Source organism: Pseudonaja textilis, chromosome 18 (genome assembly GCF_049901715.1).
Source record: "Pseudonaja textilis isolate UNSWEBS1 chromosome 18, rPseTex1.2, whole genome shotgun sequence".
NCBI classification, from domain to species: domain Eukaryota; kingdom Metazoa; phylum Chordata; class Lepidosauria; order Squamata; family Elapidae; genus Pseudonaja; species Pseudonaja textilis.
In genome coordinates, this window is record NC_142007.1 from 2,321,873 (window position 1) to 2,343,684 (window position 21,812).

General features: G+C 48.1%; 1 protein-coding gene across 1 annotated transcript in view; it reads right to left on the reverse strand.

The window, feature by feature from the left end:
- Window positions 1–526: 526 nt before the first annotated feature.
- The window catches only part of PLCH2 (phospholipase C eta 2), a 77,051-nt gene continuing 55,765 nt past the window's right edge, over window positions 527–21,812 (reverse strand). Inside the window, 5 exon segments of the mRNA XM_087914999.1 lie at window positions 527–3,463; window positions 7,903–8,230; window positions 18,656–18,735; window positions 19,165–19,311; window positions 20,350–20,434. Coding sequence (XP_087771125.1) covers window positions 1,842–3,463; window positions 7,903–8,230; window positions 18,656–18,735; window positions 19,165–19,311; window positions 20,350–20,434 — 2,262 coding nt within the window. The 3' untranslated portion in view covers window positions 527–1,841.

Sequence of the window (21,812 nt, forward strand, 5' to 3'; positions counted from 1 at the left end):
GGAAACTTGGCAACAAGTTTTCTTTCTTTTTTTCCTTCGTTCTCATTCTTTCCTTCCTTCCTTCCTTCCTCCTAACACATAGAGAAACCAAGTTGGTGAAGTCTTCTTTTAAAGGGAGGGGCTTCCTTCCTTCCTTCCTTCCTTCCTTCCTTCCTTCCTTCTTTCTTCCTTCTTTCTTTCTTCTTTCCTTCCTTCCTCTTCCTTCCTTCCTCCTAACACATAGAGAAACCAAGTGGGTGACAGTCTTTTTTAAAGGGAGGGATGGCTTCCTTCCTTCCTTCCTTCCTCTTTCTTTCTTTCTTTCTTTCTTTCTTTCTTTCTTTCTTTCTTTCTTTCTTTCTTTCTTTCTTTTCTTCCTTCCTTCCTCCTAACACATAGAGAATCCAAGTGGGTGACAGTCTTTTTAAGGGAGGATAATTTCCTTCCTTCCTTCCTCTTTCTTTCTTTCTTTCTTTTTCTTTCTTTCTTTCTTTCTTTCTTTCTTTCTTTCTTTCTTTCTTTCCTTTCTTTCTTTCTCTTTCTTTCCCTTTCTTTTCTTTCTTTTCTCTTCCTTCCTCCTCCTAATACTTAAGTTGGCAATAGTCTTTCCTTCCTTCCTTCCTTCCTTCCTTCCTTCCTTCCTTCCTTCCTTCCTTCCTTCCTTCCTTCCTTCCTTCCTTCCTTCCTTCCTAATATCTAGAGAAACCGAGAACCATGCCCTCTGGCATACAGCTTCTAAAAATGTCTCCCAGGTTCTCATGCTGCTGGTTCGAAACCTTGCAAACGGCCAAGGATAGAAGCCAGCCGTGGGGATTAGAGACAAGGAGAGGAACTCAGGGAGGATTTCGGGCGTGGTCCTTGCCCCTTGGCCCTCCTGGGCATGAATTAAGCTAAGGCCGCAACGGATGGCTGAGCCAACTGTTTGGGTGGTCTGCCCCGGGGCTGGGGGAGAGGGGGCATGGAGGAAAGCAGTCGATAAAAAAGGAAAAAAAAGAGAGAGAGAGAGGAAGAAACGGGACAATCGTGCAGCCCTTTGGGACGTGCTTCCCAGGGAACGCGGAGAAGGGAGGAACCTTCTCACCCTGGGAAAATCGGAGTTGCCCACTCCCCGTGATGCATGCTACAGGCTGCATTATCGTTGTTATTATTACAGTTTCTCACAAACATAAGAGTAGTCCATTGGAGGAGGAGGAGGAGGAGGAGGAGGAGGAGGAGGAGGAGGAGGAGGAGGAGGACTGTGGGGTCCTTGGTGCTCTCTGAGCTTGGTGGTTTTCTTGCAGACGTTTCATGACTCAATTAAGGAACATCATCAGTGCCAGAAGGAGTGGACTTTACAAGGAGGAGGAGAAGAGGAGGAGGAGGAGGAGGTGGAGAGGAGGAGGAGGAGGACTGTGGGGTCCTTGGTGCTCTCTTTCTTGCAGACGTTTCATGACTCAATTAAGGAACATCATCAGTGCCAGAAGGGAGTGGACTTTACAAGGAGGAGGAGAAGAGGAGGAGGAGGAGAGGAGGAGGAGGTGGAGAGGAGGAGGAGGAGGAGGAGAGGAGGAGGACTGTGGGGTCCTTGGTGCTCTCTTTCTTGCAGACGTTTCATGACTCAATTAAGGAACATCATCAGTGCCAGAAGGGAGGAGGAGGAGGAGGGGGAGGAGGAGGAGGAGGAGGAGGAGGAGGAGGAGGAGGGGAGGTGGAGTGTCCTCCCTCATTGAACGAGGGTTTTCTTCACTAGGCACACACACACACACACACACACACACACACGTATACGCATGTGTATTTTAAGAAAACCAGGGAAAGGGGGACGGTTGGTTTTGCTCCGACAGCAATGTAAACATCGATTTCTGGTTCAGCCCTTCCCACTGTCAGAGCCTGAAGGTGAAGACGCCTTCGGCCTCGGGATTCAAGTCTGCCGGGTTCTTGAGTTGGGGTGTAAACAAGGCAGGGGAAGCCGGGTCCGTGTAGGGCCCCCCCGGAAAGCAGCAGGCTCCTTCGGGGATGCCCCGCTCCTCAATGCTCAGGGCCAAACTTTTGAGCTTCTGCCTCTCCTGAGCTTGCCTGGCCCGGTTGGCGATGTATCTCACCCTGCTCTGGCTCCGTGAAGAAGACCTCCGGATCAGGATGGTCTCTTCTTCCTCTTCCTCCTCCTCCTCCTCTTCTTCACCTTCCTCTTCCTCCCCGGCGTTGGGACGTTCCAGGCAGGTGGGAGAAGTGATGTCGTCCTGCTGCTGGAAGAAGGTGAGCTTCTTCAGGCGCTCCGTCAGTTCATCTGGAGACCTTCCCGGAGACTTGAAGGCCCCACGATGGCCGGCGGCCCTCACCGAACGGGTGGCGAAACTGCGGCTGATGCTCCGGTACTTGCTCTCCGAAGTGGGCCGGATGTCGTCCGAGGTGAGGTCCCCGAGGCTTTTGGACTTCACGGGGTTGGCATCGGGGTTCTTCAGCTCTTCGGGCTTCAGGCATGACCTCTTGAGGCTCTCCACGTACAACCGGTTCCAGGTGTGTCTTCTGGACGCCGAGGAGAAGCTGAGAGGCCTTGGGCGCCAGTCGTCTTCCGGGGGTTGATCCAACCTCAAGTTGGGGTTGGATTTGCTCTTGGTCACTGTGGGGCCTTCGCGCCCAGAGGCCGCGTTGGCGGACCAGGGCCTGGCGGTTCTTCTCTGGGGGGTGGCGTTCTGAGCGCCAAGGTCGGGAAGGCTCTTCCGGGCAAGGTTGGGCAAGGAGAGGTCGATGACGGTGTCATTGGAAGACATGCTGGAAGAGGAGGACATGTTGTCCTGGTGGGTGCTGAAATCAAGCTTGCTCCAGATGCGGTCATGGACCGTGGCGTCCCAATAAACTTCCGGGGTAGGAGAACAGTTCTCAGGAGGCTTCATGGAGACTCCGTGGTTGCACCGCTTGTATCCTTCATCCCTCGGTCTCCTCGCAACAGTCGGAGGCACGGGGATTGCGACGGTTCCTTTGGGAGTTGCGCGAAGTGGAGTTGGCGTGGTGCTGTTGTCCCTTTCACTTTGGTTTGGTGGTCCAACTCTGCTCTTCTCATCGCTTGTCAGCCATTGAACTAACCTGTCCGTCTTCTTCTGGCCATCTCCGGCCGGGTGGAGCTCACAATTGTCTGACACGAGGTGGTGCTGTACTTGAGGGCGGAGAAGGCCTCCGTGGCAAGGAGCCCTTGTCCGACCTTCTCCTTCTTTCTTGCTTCCCATCCCGCCTTCCTCTCCCGAGACGCTGGGCGCGAGAAGCGTCCTCTCCGAAACCGTCCGGTGCTCCAAACAAGAAGTCCTCTCAAAGCGTTCCCTTCCGTCTGGAACAGCTTCCTGGGAAGGACGAGGCCCGGGGTCTTCTTTGGGGGCCCTGACGGGGCAGGCGGGCAGAAGGAAGTGGAAACTGGAAGGCTGGTTCTTGTTGGCGGCGAGGGGCTCTTCGTGGATGGTCTGGAGGCTGCGTAAGGACGGGGCCGACTGGTGCATGGAGAATCGCTGGATATCTGGAAGGAAGAAGGAGAAGGAATCCATGAATGAGTGAACACCCAAGAAGTTCTCAAAGAAAGTGGCTTGCGTGTCCCCGTGGTCCCATTTTGAGCTACGGGTTGGAAAGAGTTGGCCTACTTTGAGGGATACGTGTCAAACCCAGCCATCTCAATAAGGGAGAAGTAGAATCAGCCACGGCCGGCTCTTATCTTGGCACAGACAAACAGGCAAAGGGCCAATTCCCTCCACATCCCACCCGCTCTGTTCTGGCACTGACCCTGCTACCGGTTCTGGAGAACCGGTAGCAGAAATTGTGAGTCGTTCGGAGAACCGGCCAATCCCACCTCTGACTAGCCCCGCCAACCCCATCTCTTCTCCGCCTCCCATTTAATCCCAGCTGATTGGCTGGGTCTTCTTTGGTTGCTCTGCACAGGAGAACGGAGCTGGAAAGCAGGCTGGTGGGGTGGGGAGGGAAGGGGGATTTTGCAGTATCCTTCTCCTGCCACGCCCACCAAGCCACGCCCACCAAGCCACGCCCACAGAACGGGTAGCTCAAAAAAGGTCGAATCGCACCACTGTCTAGTCATGAAGAATGGAAAATGACAGAAACAAATCATTGGATCCTGCAGTTACATAACCACGTGGCTATTACATCATATTTCATGGGAAAATATTAATACCTCAGATTAATATCTGAAAAGATAATTTACTTTGGGGTGGGTTTTTGTTTTTTCAAAAAAGATAAGATTAATGTACTTTGGAAAGATAATAAACTATCACAAAATATTGAAAAGAGAGTAACTGTTAAGCGCCCGGCCTATAGCTTGTAATATATAACAAATATGTTAAAAACAAACAAACAAAAGATTTACAAAATATGCTACGTGTAAATACATTGAAAGGATTTGCAGGGCTTGGCGTAGACAGGAAACGCTGCAGGACACATTAAGTTGGATCATCCCCAGCGCTGCTCATTCAAAGCTCAGCGGGACTTGGGCAGGATTAACTAGGTCATGTGAACAACAGCCAGTCTCAGGGGGATGTATGGATTTTGCAACCCACAACGCTAGGATTCAGACGCAGTCGTTCGGCAGCCAGGCTCTGGGGGAGACGCCGCTATAACCATGGGGCTAGATCGGATCCCCCCGAGTATTTCGGCGATCGAGCGCCTTCAGTAGCGATAGCCCTTAGACTTATATAGGGCTTCGTGGGGCTGTGCAGCCCCCTCTAAGCGGTTTACAGAGTCAGCCTCTTTGCCCCCAACCATCTGGGTCCTCGTTTTACCCACCTCGGAAGGAGGGAAGGCCGAGTCGACTTGCCTGCAATACCGCATTACAACCACTGCATCACCAGGGAGGGAAGGGGAAGAGACAGAGAGAGAGGGGGAGGGATAGATAGATGGATGGATGGATGGAAGGAAGGAAGGAAGGAAGGAAGGAAGGAAGGAAGGAAGGAAGGAAGGAAGGAAGGAAATATAGATGGACGAATAGATAGAACATAAGAGGCAGACAGACTAGAGAGAGAGAGGATAGATAGAAAAATAGATAGATAGATAGATAGATAGATAGATAGATAGATAGATAGATAGATAGATAGATAGATAGATAGATAGATAGATAGATAGATAGATAGATAGATAGATAGATAGATAGATAGATAGATAGATATAGATAGATAGATGATAGATAGATAGATAGATGATAGATAGATAGATAGATAGATAGATAGATAGATAGATAGATAGATAGATAGATAGATAGATAGATAGAGATAGAAGACACAGAGAAAGGGGAATGGGTGGATATATATGGATGGAAAGAAAAAGAAAGAAAGAGAGAAAGGAGGGAGGGAGGAAAGAAAGAGATAGACAGATAGATAGATAGATAGCACTAGCAATAGCCCTTAGACTTATATGCCGCTTCACAGTGCTTCCGAGCCCTCTCTAAGCGGTTTACAGAGCCAGCCTATCACCCCCAACCCCCTGGGTCCTCATTTGACCGACCTCCGAAGGACGGAAGGCTGTAGAGAAAGTGAGAAAGCAGGCAAAGGAAAGAACCCCGAAAGAAGTCTTCAGTTACCTGGGACTGGATCATCCTTTCAATTCTTAACTACGCGGTGAAAGAGGGCACGAGGAAAAGGAAAAAAGAAGGAAAATAAAAAAAAAAACAAAAAACAAGTTAGTTCAGGCACAGAGAATAAATTAGGAAAAGGAAGCCGAGGAAACGAGACTAACTGAACATGCAGATCCTGAGAATTCGCTTTTGACCAACCAGGAGAAGCTTAAGGGAAAGAATGGGGGGGGGGAGGGCGGGGGGGGGAATGTCTGCCCATGAGGAACAGGATTATGGGTAATGACGTAGGTTGCCAATCTGTTGAAACGGGAATGAAGGATTTCGGAGCTGGAAGGGACCTCGGAGGTCTTCTAGTCCAACCCCGTATTCTACTGCCATTCAGTCAGAAATCCCCCAGGGATTCTCTGTGTTCAGAGGGGAAAAAAATCCTATTTGAGCTTTTTATTTCAAAATAGGTTTTATTGGCATGATGGGATTTGGTTCTCAGACATCAGGAGGGGTTCCATATTTGGAAATGCCTACTCCGGAGGCCATTAAAACAGGGGAAATACTACCCAGCTGATATAAACCAGGATTTATTTTCTTTCTTTCTTTCTTTCTTTCTTTCTTTTTCTTTCTTCCTTCCTTCCTTCCTTCCTTCCTTCCTTCCTTCCTTTCTTTCTTTTTAGAAATAAAGCATTTTATTAAAATTGTCATTAGTGCAAGGAGTTTTAAACCAAAACATAACATTTACGTGTTCATACTAAGTTAAGCAAATAACAGAGTGAGGTTCTTTGGTAGTTTTAAATTAAGAGTAAGGCAAATAAAAATCCGCCACTGTTCTTCGATCATGCTAGTCAAACCTAAAAAAAAACAATGATTGTCTACAGTACTATTTAAATATATCTGTTTGAAAAATGCTGTAAAACTGGCTTTTCAAAAGTTACAGAATCGTTTTTTTTAGGAGGCCGACAGATTTCCATTTCTCCAGGAAGATATTCCATTAGGGAATAATAATAATAATAATGATAATGATAATGATAATGATAATAATAATAATAATAAGTCCCGTGTGTGTGTGTGTGTGTGTGTGTGACGTTTTGTGACCTTTGACAAGTAAGGTCAGGGTGGGGGAAGCCAGATTCACTTAACGAACACATTAGGAACTGAACCATGGCAAGGATTCACTTAGCATCGGTGGCAAGGAAGGGTTAGGGTTAAAATGGGGTGAAACTCACTTAACTGATGTTTCTACTTAGTGACCGAAATGCTGGGGTCAACGGTGGTCATAAGTCGAGGGTTACTCGTAGGATAGAGAAATCAAGGAGCCAGAACACAAGGCTGGGGAGGAGCTAATGTTGGCTTTCCGTGAGGTAGTGACTCTGGTTGGACGAGAAACGGTTCTTAGGATCGCACCCAGTGGAGCACACAAAAAAGGAACACCACAACAACTCGCAAAAAGAGAGGAGAGGGGCTGGCATGCAGGGGAAGTCACTACTTCGCTATGGTTAAAGCCCCCAGCGGAAATGAAATGACAACACCATGCTTGGTCACTAAGGGAGGACGGCGGTCAAGCGGCCAACCCCACGCTGACAACCGGGGAACGAGGAGCGCGGGATGTTTCTACAGGGAGGCGATGATGGTACGGATCTGGAACGGAGGGTCGGGCGCGGCAGATCCGATCTTACCGGTGAAGAATATAGGGGATTTACTCCGAATTTCCTCCATTTTCTCAGAAAACAAGGCATTCATTTCCCGCTGAAGGGTGCCCGCCTGTTTGCGGGCGCTCTCCGGCCAGCCCTGGGAGAAATCGGGGCTCTCGAGGCTGTCTAGACTGCTGGAACTGGAGGACACCGAGCCATTGTTGGAGCTCACTAGGTTGACGGTGCTGCGGTATTTGCCGCTGGGTGGTGCGCGCCACCGCCGCCACGACCGGTCCTTGGGCCCGAGACATGCCGAGTCCCCTTTTTTCTTCCCTGAGGTCCCAAAGGGCTGGCAGGTTCTGGTCAGGCTCCTGGTAGCCCCGTAGCTGGTGCATAGGTGCAGCTCGGAGCGGGCGTGGGGCTGCTCCTGGACCCCCCAAGGTTTCAGCTCCGCCCGCTCCTCACCCTCCAGGCTGCCGCAGCAGCCGTAGTGGGGAGCGTCGCCGGAGGTGGGCTGGCCGGCGCCGGGCTCGCTCCACTGGCCCTCCACCTCGGGGCTGTCGCTGGAGCCGACCACACACTTCATGCAATAGGTGGCCATGCCCATCCTACCCGGTTCGATGCAGGTGAAAAGGCCTTGTTTCTGCCCGGCGGGTTCTCGGAGGCAGATCCGGCTCGATCTCCGGATGGGCTCGCTGAAGGTGGCGTCCTGGTACCCCTGGCCGCCTCGCCTTTGCTCTCTGCCCCAACTGTGAGCCTTACCTTTGGATCCCTTGGGGTCCCCTGCCATGCCGCCGAGACTCTCTCGGGAAGGCGATGGCGCCCGGGACGGAGGTCGGATTCCTGGTCAAGCGAGGGTGGGAGGAGTCTTCCAGAGCGGGACCTTGCCGTCACCTTCCGAGCTCTCGTCTCGGGCATCCAGGGCGATCTTGGGCTTTTTTAAGCTCTTGGTGGGCGCGCTGGCCGTCCGCCGTAAAAGCTGACTGCTAAAGGAATGTTTGCGGTTGAGCTGACCAGCAGCATGGCTGTCGAGAGAGGCCTGCTTTGGACTTCTGAGAAAGAGGCTTTTTAGGCCCAGCGCTGGTTTGACCTGCCGGGGAGGGGTGGGGAGAGGGGGAGAGAAGGAGAAGAAGGAGAGAGAAGCCATAACAGAGCGGGTAATGTTTCTTCCCCAGGGTGTGGCGACAACCGAAATGAAACCCGGGCGCCACACTCTCGGTAGCCGTAGGGCGTGATTCAGGGTAGCCTCAGCTAATCCCGGAATGGGAGGGAAGAGAGAGGAACGGCCAGTTGGTTTCTGGACCTCACAGCTTTCCCCAGATGTTTCCATTTCCTAACTAAATGATGGTGTATGTCCCCTGGGACCACAAACCCAATCGCCTGTTGGAACATGTCTAGCATCGGGGGTCCTTGGCGTTCTCTGAGCTTGGTGGCTTTCATGGAGATGTTGCATTACCCAAGTAGGTAACGTCATCAGTGGGAAGAGGAGGAGGAGGAGGAGGAGGAGGGGGAAGAGGATGTAGTGGACTATGGGGATCCCTCGTGCTCTCTAAGCTTGGTTGCTTTCTTGCGGACGTTTCATGACCCAGCTAGGAAACATCATCAGTGTTAGAAGGGAATGAAGTTGGCTCTCTCTCTCTCTCTAAGCTTGGTGGTTTTCTTGTAGATATTGTATTACCCAAGTAGGTAACATCATCAATGCTAGGAGGAGGAGGGAGGGGAGGAGGAGGAAGAAGAAGTAGACATGGGGGGTCTTCAAACTAGACAGCTTGAAGACTTGTGGGACTTCAACTCTCACAAGTCCTCCTCCAGTCATGTTAGCTCAGGGATTCTGGGAGTTGAAGTCCCACAAGTCTTAAACTTGCCAAGTTTGGAGACCCTTGAAAGTAGACTGTGGGGTTCTTGGTGCTCTTCTGAGCTTGGTGGATTTTCTTGCAGACATTTCATGACCCGGCTAGGTAACATCATCAGTACTAGAAGAGATTGGCTCTCTTTATCTACTGGAGCCGTGATGGCGAACGTATGGCACGTGTACCACAGGTGGCACGCAGAGCCATTTGTGCCGGCACACAGGCTGCAGGCAAACTTACCTCACTGCGCATGCGAGCACCCCCCAGCTGATTTTCGGCGGGTTTGAGGCCTTTTACGGCCTCCCAGAGGCTTGAGAAAGGCTTCTGCGGGCTTCTGAAAGCTTTGCAGGCCAAAAACTAGGCCCGTTTCGTCACTTCCGGTATTTTCAGAAAAACAGGAAGTGATGAAACGGGGCTAGTTTTCGGCCTGCAAAGCTTGCAGAGCCTGCAGAAGCCTTCCTCAAGCCTTTGGGAGGCCAAAAAAGGCCCTCAAACCAGCTGTGAGGCACAGTGCAGGCAAGGGGGGGGGCGGGGGTGGGGGGATTGCGCGCGCATGCGTAGGGGAGGTGGGGAGGCGTGCATTGCCTTCTGGGTGCTGGCACGCGAACACAGGAGCCCAAAAAAAGGTTAGCCACCACTGTACTAGAGGCTCGCCATATATAAATAGAGAGCCAACCCTTCTCCCTTCTAGCACTGATGATGCAACCTAGTTGGGTCATGAAACGTCTGCAATGAACACAGCCCAGCTCAGAGGTCACCCAGGATTCCATAGTTCAACCCTGAGTTGTTGTTGTTATTATTATTATTTAAAAACTAAGTGATTGGCCACCTCTTCATTGCTTTTGTCATGTAGCATAACATAATTAAGATATTTGGGCAGAACATAATTGTCAAGCTAGCCACAACCCTGTACATAGACAGATAGACTGCAAGAAAAAAAAAACCCCAGCAAGAAATCTCTCACGTACAACATACACAGATCGTGGAAGAGGGGGCTTCCACCCCATGCCCCCCCACCCCAAAAAAACAAGAAACCCCCTTCCCCCAATTGATGGAATGCAGTGGGGTGTAAGTGATATTTCTTCCCCCCTCCCTTCCCACCAGACCCTTCGAGGTCACTGGATGCATCCCCGACCCACCCGACCCCGGCGAGGCTATTCACTGACGCTTGAATCCAAGCAAGCGATTCAAGACCCCAAATCCGGGTGCAAATTTGGTGGGAAGGAAAGGAAGCCGTTTAAGAAGAAGATCCAGCATGTCCGTTCCTGAGGAATCCAGTCCCAGGAATTGGGTCCCTTAAACCGGGGGACAATTCGTGGGCGTTACGTTTAGGGGGTGAGGGTGCCCTTGGCTCAAGACAGAGCAGCTGTTATTGGGTTCAGAAGGAAAAAAAATAACCCATCCCTCCGTTGAGAGAGAGGAAGGGAAGGTAGTCCTTGACTTACAACCGTTCATATAGTGACTGTTCGAAGTTATGACGGCCCGGGAAAGAGTGACTTAGGATCATTTTTCGCATGACCATTGCAGCATTCCCAGGGTCATAGGATCCAAGTTCAGAGCCTCGGCAACTCATCATCTTTCAATCCTCTTTTAACGGCCCCGTAATCCCTTGTGGGGTGGAGTCGGGGCAACTGGATGGAGCTGAGTGCTTATTGGCCAGATGCCCTTCCTGTTGCCGATGAGGAGTTTTATTCAGCAGATATAATCTCACTGTGCCCAAGGAGAGAAATATCTGCCTCTACTTAGACTCTAACAGCCTCCTGATTGTTGAGGTGACAGCTCCACCTCTAGGCCACCATACCACTCTAGACCCTTGGCAACCGACTCATACTTATGACCGTTGCAGCACCCCCAGGATCAGGTGATCAAAATGCAGGCACTCGGCAACTGACTCATACTTATGACCGTTTGCCATATCCCAGGGTCACGTGATCCCCTTTGGCGCCCTTCTGACAAGCAAAGCCAACGGGGAGGAAGCCAGATTCCGGCTTAACAACCGTGTGACTAATTTAACAGCGGCGGTGGTCCGCTTAACAACCGTGGGAAACCCATGTATACAGCTGTCCCGCTTAGACATTTTGAGCTCAGCTCCGATTGTAAGTCGAGGACTACCTGTTGAACCGGGGAGGGATAGTTAAAAACAACAACAACACACACACAAACACACACGACAACATTGGAGAATCCTGGATCTGCTTCATAAACGTGGGAATAATCTACAGGTTTGATGGCTCAGCCCAGCATTCCGTGGAAATGTCGCAATCCATGTTATATGAGTGGAAGTTTTGAGTTGGGGAGGTGTGTATGTGTATGTGTGTTGTGTGTTGTTGATTGTTGGTGGATTTTTTTTTTCCCAGGAGGAGGAAAAAAAAAAGAAAGAAAAGAAAGCTAAATCAGGAAAGAAAGACAGACAGACACACACACACACACACATAACAAAAAATGTTTCATGAAGTTTTGGGGTGTACGGAAGCATGCAAGCATCGCGATGCTCCCAACCGCTCATTCCACCTTCCTGGGTTGGCGAGGAAGGGAGGAAGGGTACCTTCGAGGCGTCTACATTTGCTCTGCTTCTAAAAGGAGGCTTTTTGGGAGGGACACAGAGAAGGAGGCCACTGCAATCACAAACAGACAGAAGGAGAAGGCAGAAAGTGAGACACGGAGGAGGAACGAGAAGAGGAAGAAGAACAAGCCGAGATTGTCCCTGCGAGACATTTAGGAGTCACATGTGAGAAATCAGACAAGTAACATGGATAAACTATAAAAGGGATGCGGAGAGAGCGGGGGGGCGAGGAGAGAGAGAAAGAGAGGGGAGAGAGAGAAAAAGAGAGAGAAAGAGAAAGAGGGAGAGAAAAAGAGAGTGAGAAGAGAGAAAGAGAGAGAAAATGAGAAAGAGAGAGAGAACAGGAGAAAGAAAGAGAAAGAGAAAGAGAGAGAGAACAAGAGAGAGAAAGAGAAAGAGAGAGAAAGAAAGAGAGAAAGAGAGAACAGAGGGGAGCAAACAGGTGGAGTTTGACATTATTCAATCCCCCCCAAGGAATACAGAAAAAAAAACGAACAGAAAAAGAGTGAAGTGGCTTTCTGAACAAACCAGATAATTCTTAAAAAGTCTCTCTCTTTGCCATAAAGAGAGACCCCCTTCCCAATTTGCACAGCTATGCACTTTAAAAGTTAGGGAAGTGCTGAAAAAATGATTAACTACCTGCTTCTGAGAACTTAGGTACAGATTAACAGAGTTGGAAGGGACCTTGTAGGTCATCTAGTCCAACCCCCCACCCCCTGCGCAACAAAGAGACCCTACACCATTTTTGACAGATGTCAAAATTTTTGTCCAGTCTTGGTGGGGGTGGGAGGGGAGAAACTACAGTTCCCATAATTCCCATGGGAAGGAAAAATGTCCATTCCGGGCTCCCAAACCAATTTATTTTCTTTTTCCTTTGGTCCAGATCAGGGCTAACAGCTCTCTCTCTCTCTCTTTTTTTTCTGGGGTCATTTTGATTTCCCTTCCTGCCGTGATGCTAGTTGCCAATGTGGATTTTGCAGAAATCGTTGCAGAAGGGTGTTCCATACCAAACTCAAATCATGAACGGGTGAAAAGTCCCCTTTTCTGTATAATTAAATTTTTACCGAGAATTATTGAGTCTATCACCTGCAACCCAACAGGACAGACACAGACACAGACTCCAGAGAGGAATTAGGCCTGCAGAAAATAGCAATGGCTACCAACCTGCCTTCCATGGAGGACCTGTGTCCTGCACGAGTCAAAAAGAGGGCCGGGAAAATATCTACAGACCCCTCACACATCCCGGACATAAACTGTTTCAACTCCCACCCTCAAAACGAGGCTATACTGAGCTCTGCACACCAGAACAACAAGGACGGTTTTTCCCAAAAGCCATCCCTCTGCTAAACAAATAATTCCCTCAACACTGTCCAACTATTTACTAAGTCTGCATTATTATTCCTATTAACCTTCTCATCACCCCTTATCGCCCACCCGCTCCCACCTGTGACTGTGTGACTGTAACTGACTGTTTCTTGGTATGATTTGATTGCTTATTGTACCCAATGACTATGATTAAATGTTGTACCTTAGGATTCTTGATTCTTAACGAATGTCTCTTTTCTTTTATGTATACTGAGAGTATTTACACCAAGACAAATTCCTTGTGCGTCCAATCACACTTGGCCAATAGAGAATTCTATTCTATTCTATTCTATTCTATTCTATTCTATTCTATTCTATTCTATTCTATTCTATTCTATTAATATTCCATTCCATTCCATTCTATTCTTTCCTATTCTGTTCTATTAATATTCCATTCCATTCCATTCCATTCTATTCTATTCTTTCCTATTCTGTTCCATTATTATTCTATTCTATTCTATTCTATTCTATTCTATTCTATTCTATTCCATTCTATTCCCTTCCATTCCCTTCCATTCCATTCCATTCTTTCCTATTCTGTTCTATTAATATTCCATTCCATTCCATTCCATTCCATTCCATTCCATTCCATTCCATTCCATTCCATTCTATATTCTATTCTATTCTATTCTATTCTATTCTATTCTATTCTATTCTATTCTATTCTATTCTATTCTATTCTATTGAAATAGTCTAATTAGGGAAGGGATGGGGAAAGGGTACAGTAGGGCGAGACTTCTGTTTTCTCCTAGAGGCAGAAAATATAATATATAATCCCTGGCGCAGATCCGAATGCTGTTCCGTAATCAGGTAGGACTGGCTTGGGTGTTGCAGCCCACCTGCAGAACAGGAAGTCATCTCTTCCCTGGGGAAGATGAGGCTCCATAATTAGCGGTGTTGATACCCACCAAGTCGGGGGGGCAGGAGAAACGTTAATGAGAACCCAACCAGGGGGAGGTGGGAGACTTAGGGAAGAGGAGGGAGAGAGGAGATGAAAGCAATCAGAAAGCAAATCGGTTGGGGAAATTGAAAAAGAGACGGGAGGAGGGATTTGGGTCTGCCGTGGGAAACGGAAGGGGGTGCAGGTGGGCTGTCGGGCAAACTGGAAGACAGCAAGTACCTCACCCCCACCCCCCACGCCCCCCAAAAAAGAAAAAAAAAATGCTGCCAGCTATTTTAAAAGGCCGCGTCAGCCGGTTGCAAATTAAAACTACCCATCAGGAAGCAACTCAAGAAGAAGAAGAAGAAGAAGAAGAAGGGGAAGGGAAGGGGAAGGGGAAGGGAAGGGAAGGAGGAGGAGGAGGAGGAGGAGGAGGAGGAGGAGGAGGAGAAGGAGAAGGAGAAGAAGAAGGGGGAGGGGAGGGGGAGGGGGAGGGGGGAGGGAGGAGGAGGAGGAGGAGAAGAAGAAGAAGAAGAAGAAGAAGAAGGGGAAGAAGAAGAAGAAGAAGAAGAAGAAGAGGAAAAGGAGGAGGAGGAGGGAGAGAGTTTATCTGTGAGTTTATCTCTGTCCAAAGGCTAGCTCATTAAACTATTTGTCGATGCTGTCCCCCCTCCCACCACAAATCAAAATAGCATCAAATAATGGCCTTGCCTCTATGGAGAACTAAGTTTCTAGTCCTCATGATTTAAATCAATGCACGAGTCCAGACAGGACGAGTCCAGCAGAAACTCTTCCCTAATCTGTCTCTGTCTCTCTCTGTGTGTGTTTGTCTCTCTCTCTCTCTCTGTCTCTCTCTCTCTGTTTCTGTTTCTCTCTCACACACACATACACAACCTTCTGCTGTGTCTGTTTGAAGCGAAGGGCAATTGACAGGACTGTTTTTCTCCTGCGCTTTTTCACTTATTTAACACCAACCCAATTCACTTTTTGGAGAGGGACAGAGAAGTAGAGAAGAAGAGGGAGAAGGGAGGGAGGGAGAGAAAGGGAGAGAGGAGAAGAGAGAGGGAGAGAGAGGAAGAAGAGGGAGTGGAAGGAAGAGGGAGAGGAAGAAGGAGAAGGGGAGAGGGGGAAGAGAGAGAGAGGGGGGGAGAGAAGGGAAGAGGGAGGGAGGGAGGGGGAGGAGAGAGAGAGAAACGGAGATATTTCCCCACTGTTTCCTGGCTGCTTCAGTTTATTAAGAGCGGACGGCATCGAACTGACTCCTGACAAAGACTGGATCCATCCATCCATCCATCCATCCATTCCCCCTTGGAGGAACCTTTTGACAAAACCAGCCAACTCCCCCTGCGCCCCCACCCCCCAGCCCTGGTGGACATTGGAAGGAGAGGCAAAAGAGGAGGAGAGGAGGAGGAGGAGGAGGAGGAGGAGGCCGCCGGGAAGCTCTCGCCCCACCCCCCCACCCTCTTTAATTTCATTTAACGCAGACCTAGAAGGATTAGAAACGGAGGATTTTCCAGACAAGATGCCTGTCCTTTGAAACAACCCAACTGGCCTGCCAACAACTCTTGTTGTTGTTGTTGTTGTTGTTGGCTGAGGGGCAAAGGGAGAGAGGAGAAAAGAAAAGAGGAAAAAGGGGGAAGGGAAAGAAGGGGGACAGAGAGAGTGGCACGATTAACTCAACATGTTTAACTTCTCCCCTTGGTTCTCCTCCTCATTGGGGGGAGGAGGAGGAGGAGGAGGAGGGGGAGGAAAAAAATAAGAGGAAGGAGGAGGAGGAGGAGAAGGAAAAGAAGAAGGAGAAGAAGGAGGAGGAGGAGGAGAAAAATAAGAGGGAGGAGGAGGAGGAGAGGAAGAAGAAGAGGACAAGGAGGAGGAGGAGAAAAATAAGAGGAAGGAGGAGGAGAAGGAAAAGGAGAAGCAGGAGGAGGAGAAGAGGAGGAGAAAAATAAGAGGAAGGGGAGGAGGAGGAGGAGAAGGAAAAGGAGAAGAAGGAGGAGGAGAAGAGGAGGAGGAGGAGAAAAATAAGAGGAAGGAGGAGGAGAAGGAAAAGAAGAAGGAGAAGAAGGAGAAGAGGAGGAGGAGAAAAATAAGAGGGAGGAGGAGGAGGAGAGGAAGAAGAAGAGGACAAGGAGGAGGAGGAGGAGGAGGGGGCTGCTTGCTGCCAGGGGTTGCCACACAAGGTTGCCACGCAACGTTCGCCCCCATCCGGCACGGCTGCTGCTTCCCTGCGGGATTTCAGCCGCCCCTGGAATGCGACGGGCCAACTTGACATCCAGACAGAGGCTCGCTTGTTCTCTCCGGGATGTTTCCAACCCCCCCCCACACACACACACTGCCTCCCCCCATATGCTTTTGGGGGGGGGGGCGGGGAGCTTTCAATGGGGCTGAGAAGGGAACTGCGCCCCCCACGACTGGGAAAATTGGCTTTCTCAACCTTGGCTGAGAAATCCGACTGAGTTAAAGTCGATTAAAAGTGCCGGTAAACCGGATTTTCAAAAAAGGAAAAAAAAAAAAAAGGGAGAATCCCCGCGACCTAGGGACACAGCGACCGTCGTAAGTATGAAGCGGCTGACGAGCATTCTGAATTTTGATCACATGACCGTGGGGAAGGCCACAGAGGTCGTAAGTGTGGAAAAACGGGTCGTAAGTTGCTTTTTTCCCGGTGCCGTTGTAACTTTGAACAGACACTAAACAAACTACCTAGTCCTCGACGTATTACAGTTTATTTAGCGACCATTCACAATAGAACGGCACTGAAATGTGGGACTTACGACCGTTTTTCACACTTACCTTCCTGGGATCGCGTGCTCAAAATGCTTGTTCTCGTACTTATGACGGTCGTAGTGTTCCAGGATCCCCTTTTGCAGCCTTCTCACAAGCCAAATCAAAGGGGGGGGGGAGCCAGATTCACTTAACAACTGTGTGACTCACTTAACAACTGCAGGGATTCGCTTAATGACAGAAAGTCCATCAAATGGCTCAAAGCTCAAAACTGTTTCACTTAGCGAGAGACTTTTGGGCTCACTAACTGTAATTTAATTCAGTAGGGAGTTTGGGGTTGGTAATATATATATATTTTTAATGAGATATATCTTTTTTTTAAACAATGAGATAGATCACAGAATATATCTGGGTGAAAAGATGGATAAATGGAATTCTAACTCTGCTTTTTCTTAGTTTTTTGTAATTCTTCCAAGCTGAGGGCTGTCCCAGTCTTAAACTGGTTTGCAAACCAGCAAACATCTCTGCAAAAAATAGATAGACATTTCTGCTTTTATCTCTTTTCCTGTCCATGTTATATGTATTTTGGCAAGCTGGGTTTTTTTTTTCTTTTTCTATCCCCTAGCGGATTCTGCTAGGCAGTATTGTTTTCCACTTATTTGACTCGGCTAATTGTGATTAATAGATTAAAAAGTAACACAAACACACATCACTTGATGGATGAACTCGCTCCATGTAACTTAGTTGGAGATAATTAGGTTGTGTGCATCAGAAGAAATCCATCCAATAGGCACAAGTACAAGTTAAAAAGAGAATATTTGGGGGAAAACAGGTACAAGAAAACTTAGGAATTCTTGTGTGGAGCATTCCCCAAGATAAGTGCAAAAGGACCAGCTTGGGTTTTGAAAATGAAAATGAAAAGTTAGAGAAATTTCAGAAAAGAGGGGAAATAATTAAAAAAAACAACAACAACCCAGCTACAGGTAGATCTTTCTTCCTGAATGTCCAGCATTTGGAAAAGGTTGAAAAAAGAAAAGAAATAAAAATACAAATGGAAGAAACCCCTGTCTGAACGAACTGTGAGGTTTTCCTGACATACATTTAGACAAACCGTGATTTGACCGTGTTCAAAACTGCTAACAAACATCAGATTTTATTGCAGGCATCAACCACAGCAGGGAAAAATGAATTTCCTTCCTCAGCAACATGAAATGTAATTATTTCTTTTTAGCCACTAAAAAGATCCTCAAACACCGGAGCGTTGACAGCTGAGCTAGCCGGGAAAAACAACTTAGCAGAGTTATACTCTGAGTCTGGATAGGGATTTTCCAAATCACTGGGTCAGCTGATCACTACTTCATGGTACCTGTTAAGACACACAACTGCAGCTAGGATAGGTTTGGTCAAGGGTATTGCTGAGTTTTGTGGGCAAAGCTAAAAAACCGGCGCATGCACAGAAATATCTTTAGGACTGATTTTTTTAAAAAAGGTATACCTGATTATACAGAAGTACCTGTGTTTTATTGGGCAGGCCCATAGATGAATTTCCTAAAAGGCAACTGGACTTTCTTGTTGTTCTTTTCCTCGAAGAGGTTTCGCTTCTCGTCTAAGAAGCTTCTTCGGTTTCTGACTTCGGTTCGAACGTCGTCAGTTCGAACCGAAGAAGCTTCTTGGGTGAGAAGCAAAACCTTTTCAAAGATCTACCCAATCTTTATGTCTATGGAGATTCTCTGTTGTCCAGCTCATGTACTTTTTTTTTCCTCAAGAGGCAACCGGACTTGCTGGGTTTTTTTCTCTGAAGAGGTTTCACTTCTCATCCCAGAAGCTTATTCAGTTCTTCGGTCCGAACTTCTTCAGTTAGAACTGAAGAAGCTTCTGGGATGAGAAGTGAAACCTTTTCAAGGAAAAAAAGACACCAAGAAAATCCAGTTGTCTTTTGGAAATACACCTTTGGGACAATGTTGACCTGGATGTTGGGGAATCTCCACAGACAGAAAATTGGGTAGATCAGTTCAAACACCAGAGAAACTGGGCACTGTTGGTTTTTCCTTCCGTAAGGACAAGTCAACCATCTCATCTGGAAGGGAATCTTAATTCTAGAGAGGTTTGCACACCTGAGGCTCCAGGGCTACTCACCTTACCACAAACGTCGTTGACCGCTACGTGAACGAAGACGGAAGCTTCCTCCATACCTTCCAGGTAGACATGTCGATAGCCTGGAAGCAAGGAAAGTGGGGTGAATGATGGCTTCTTCTCATCTCCTTGAGCCCAAATCTCCCGATCTCCCCCCACCCACCCAATTTCTGGTTGGAGAGGAATTCTGACTGTCGGGAGAAGAAAGAGGAAGGAGAGTAGAGGAAAGTTAAGAATTTATAGCAATAGGGAGAGGTCAAAAAAAAATGTGTGGCCAATGAACAGCAAGAGAAGGAAGAGAAAAGAAGAAGCATAGAACAGACAAACGTATTTTCAGGTTAAGGATAAATTATCCATTATTAAAAAAACAGTTGTACATATCTAGTGCAATAATAATTACAATTAGAGTTATAATTAATTCAAATTTCTTACTATAATATCCGTGACTCTATTCTTATTGCGAGGAAATGCAGGGAAAAACAAGCAACGGTGTACAAAGAGGTCTGTCTTACCTGGCATCATGGATGTGAATGCGATTGTTCTCTGGCCAATAAAATCCCTCCCGATGGGATCGTGGTCCCAGACCAGGAAGCGCACCAGAGCAATCTCTGGCATGCCGATGTTGAAAACCAGGGTTTCCTCCCACATCGGATTGAAACCTGCAGGACCAAGAGGCAGGAGAATGGGCCTTCCTAGGTGTCACCTACTGACCAGTCTTTGGCGATGGGTGGGCTTCCCCCAGCCAGCCACCGATAGAAGTGTGCAGACTTCAACTCCCAGAATTCCCCAGCCAGCCACGCATAGCTATAGATTCCAGAAAGAAGAGGGGACTGACTTACTCTTCGAAGCACCAGAAGGCATACAGCCGTGATGGCAAACCTATGGCACGTATGCCACAGGCGGCACGCAGAGCCGTTCGTGAGCTGCCGGCAAACTTACCTCACTGAGCATCCGCGTGCCTCACAGCTGATTTTGGGGCGGTTTGAGGCCTTTTTCGGCCTCCCAAAGGCTTGAGGAAGGCTTCTGCGGGCCGAAAACTAGCCCCGTTTCGTCACTTCCTGTTTTTCCGAAAATACCAGAAGTGACAAAACGGGCCTAGTTTTCAGCCTGCAAAGCCTGCAGAAGCCTTCCTCAAGCCTCTGGAAGGCCGAAAAAGGATTCAAGCTGGCCAAAAATCAGCTTTATGTTTTATGTTTTTTGGAGTAAAATAAAAATAGGAAGTGGGGAAAAAAAAAAACTTTAGAAGGAACTTCCAGAAAGAAAGAAAGAAACAAAAAGAAACAGAAAACAAAGACACTGCAGGGAGAAAAGTGCATTTTTAATGTCTTGTTCGCTTTGTTTCTTTTCGTTTGTTTGTTTCTGTTAAAAAAAAAAGAGTTCGGAGTTATTTATTTTGAGAATAAAATATCAAGTGAAAAAAAAAAAGAAAAGAAAAAGAAAAAGGAGGAACTTTCTTGAGGCCACCAGCTGCTCCAACATGGAAGCAAAGTTGCTTCGAGGTTGTCAGGTGCCCAACAATTTCTCCAGCAGATGCTAAGCAGCCAACCGTCAACCGTTCTGCGTGGATAAGCGACTGGATGAAATGAATGCGTGGTGGTTGCCATCCATCCTAGGGATTCTAGCTGCAAAATTGTCCTTGGCCTTATAGCGATGGCAGGAAAGAGAGAGAGAGAAAATTAAGGATTGGGAAGCCATACCGTTGTCGTCCACAACTCTGGTTTGCTCTTTGCAACAATCCATGGGCAATCCGATCACCTCGACTTCCACAAACGGATCTATGATCTGGAAAAGAGGCGAAATAAATAAAATAGGATCAGAGACTCTAGAAAAAAATGCAGAGAAGAACCACCAGGGTGATTACGGGACTGGAGGCTAAAACATATGATGAACGGTTGCAGGAACTGGGCATGGCTAGACTAGGGAAGAGAAGGACCAGGGGAGACAGGAGAGCAGCCTTCCAAGATTTGAGGGGCTGCCCCAGAGAGGAGGAAGGGGTCAAGCTATTCTCCAAGGAACCTTTGAAGGCCAGACAAGGAAGAATGGGTGGAAACTGAGAGAGAGATTCAACCTGGAGATAAGGAGGAATCTCCTTGACAGGGAGAACAATCAACCCATGGAACAGAAGTTGCCTTCGGAAGTTGTGGGAGCTTCATCCCTGGAGGCTTTCAAGAAGAGACTGGACTGTCACCTGTCAGAAATGGTGTAGGGTGTCCTGTTTGAGTAGGGGGTTGGAGTAGATGACCTACAAGGTCCCTTCCAACTCTGTTAATGTTTGATCTGGAGAAGGACCAAACTTCTCTCTCTCACACACACACACGTACACACACAAAGAGAGAGGGAGAGAGAGAGATTTTCAAATTGCCCTGAAGACATCATCTTGTCTTCAAATTAACAAAACCAATTCATGGAAGAAGAAGAAGAAAAGAAGAAAAAGAGCGAACTTGGAGCAAACCAGACATTTTCACGACGGGTACAAAAGCAGGGACTTTCTCAGGGCATACGTAGTCCGTCGATGTGGAGCGGCACAATGGGAAACTGGGAGGGTTTTTATTCAGAATCGAAATACTTTTTTCGTCTGAGTCAGCCTTCAGAAGAGAAAAGAGTTTATCTGGATCCACGACAACACATCATCCCGTACGTGTCATGGCCTACCGGTCCCCATCTTGGGGACTCAAATGCAAGAAATCCCCACTGCAAGAAAGGATGATTAAAGACGGAAACTCAGCGCTATTTTATTTTTTAATCCTGGACAGGCCAATTAACGGCTGGGAAGAAAGGAACCACCCACAAGGATTATGCTGCAGCCCCCAACTAAAAAAATAACAACAAAAAAAAACCCCCATACACAGAGAAAAACACACAATCCTTTGCTCGAAGGCCAAATAAATCCTGCTTAAGGGATGCGGGGAAGAGGGGAAGAATTTGGAATAGCGCCCGCACCGTTCTGACAGGCTCCCTCCAACGAAAAGCCATCGGTCTTGGCTGACAACTCAACGGCTTAATGTTGTTTTACAGGGAGATTTGGGGGCTGGGAGGTTTATTTATTTATTTTGCAGTGTCCAGTTCCCCCCCCCCCCACCCCACCCCGCCGGCTCCTTCCAAGGAAGGTCTGGTGAATGGAGGCCTGTCCCTTTGATGGAGGGTCTTGGCGGCTCTTTCC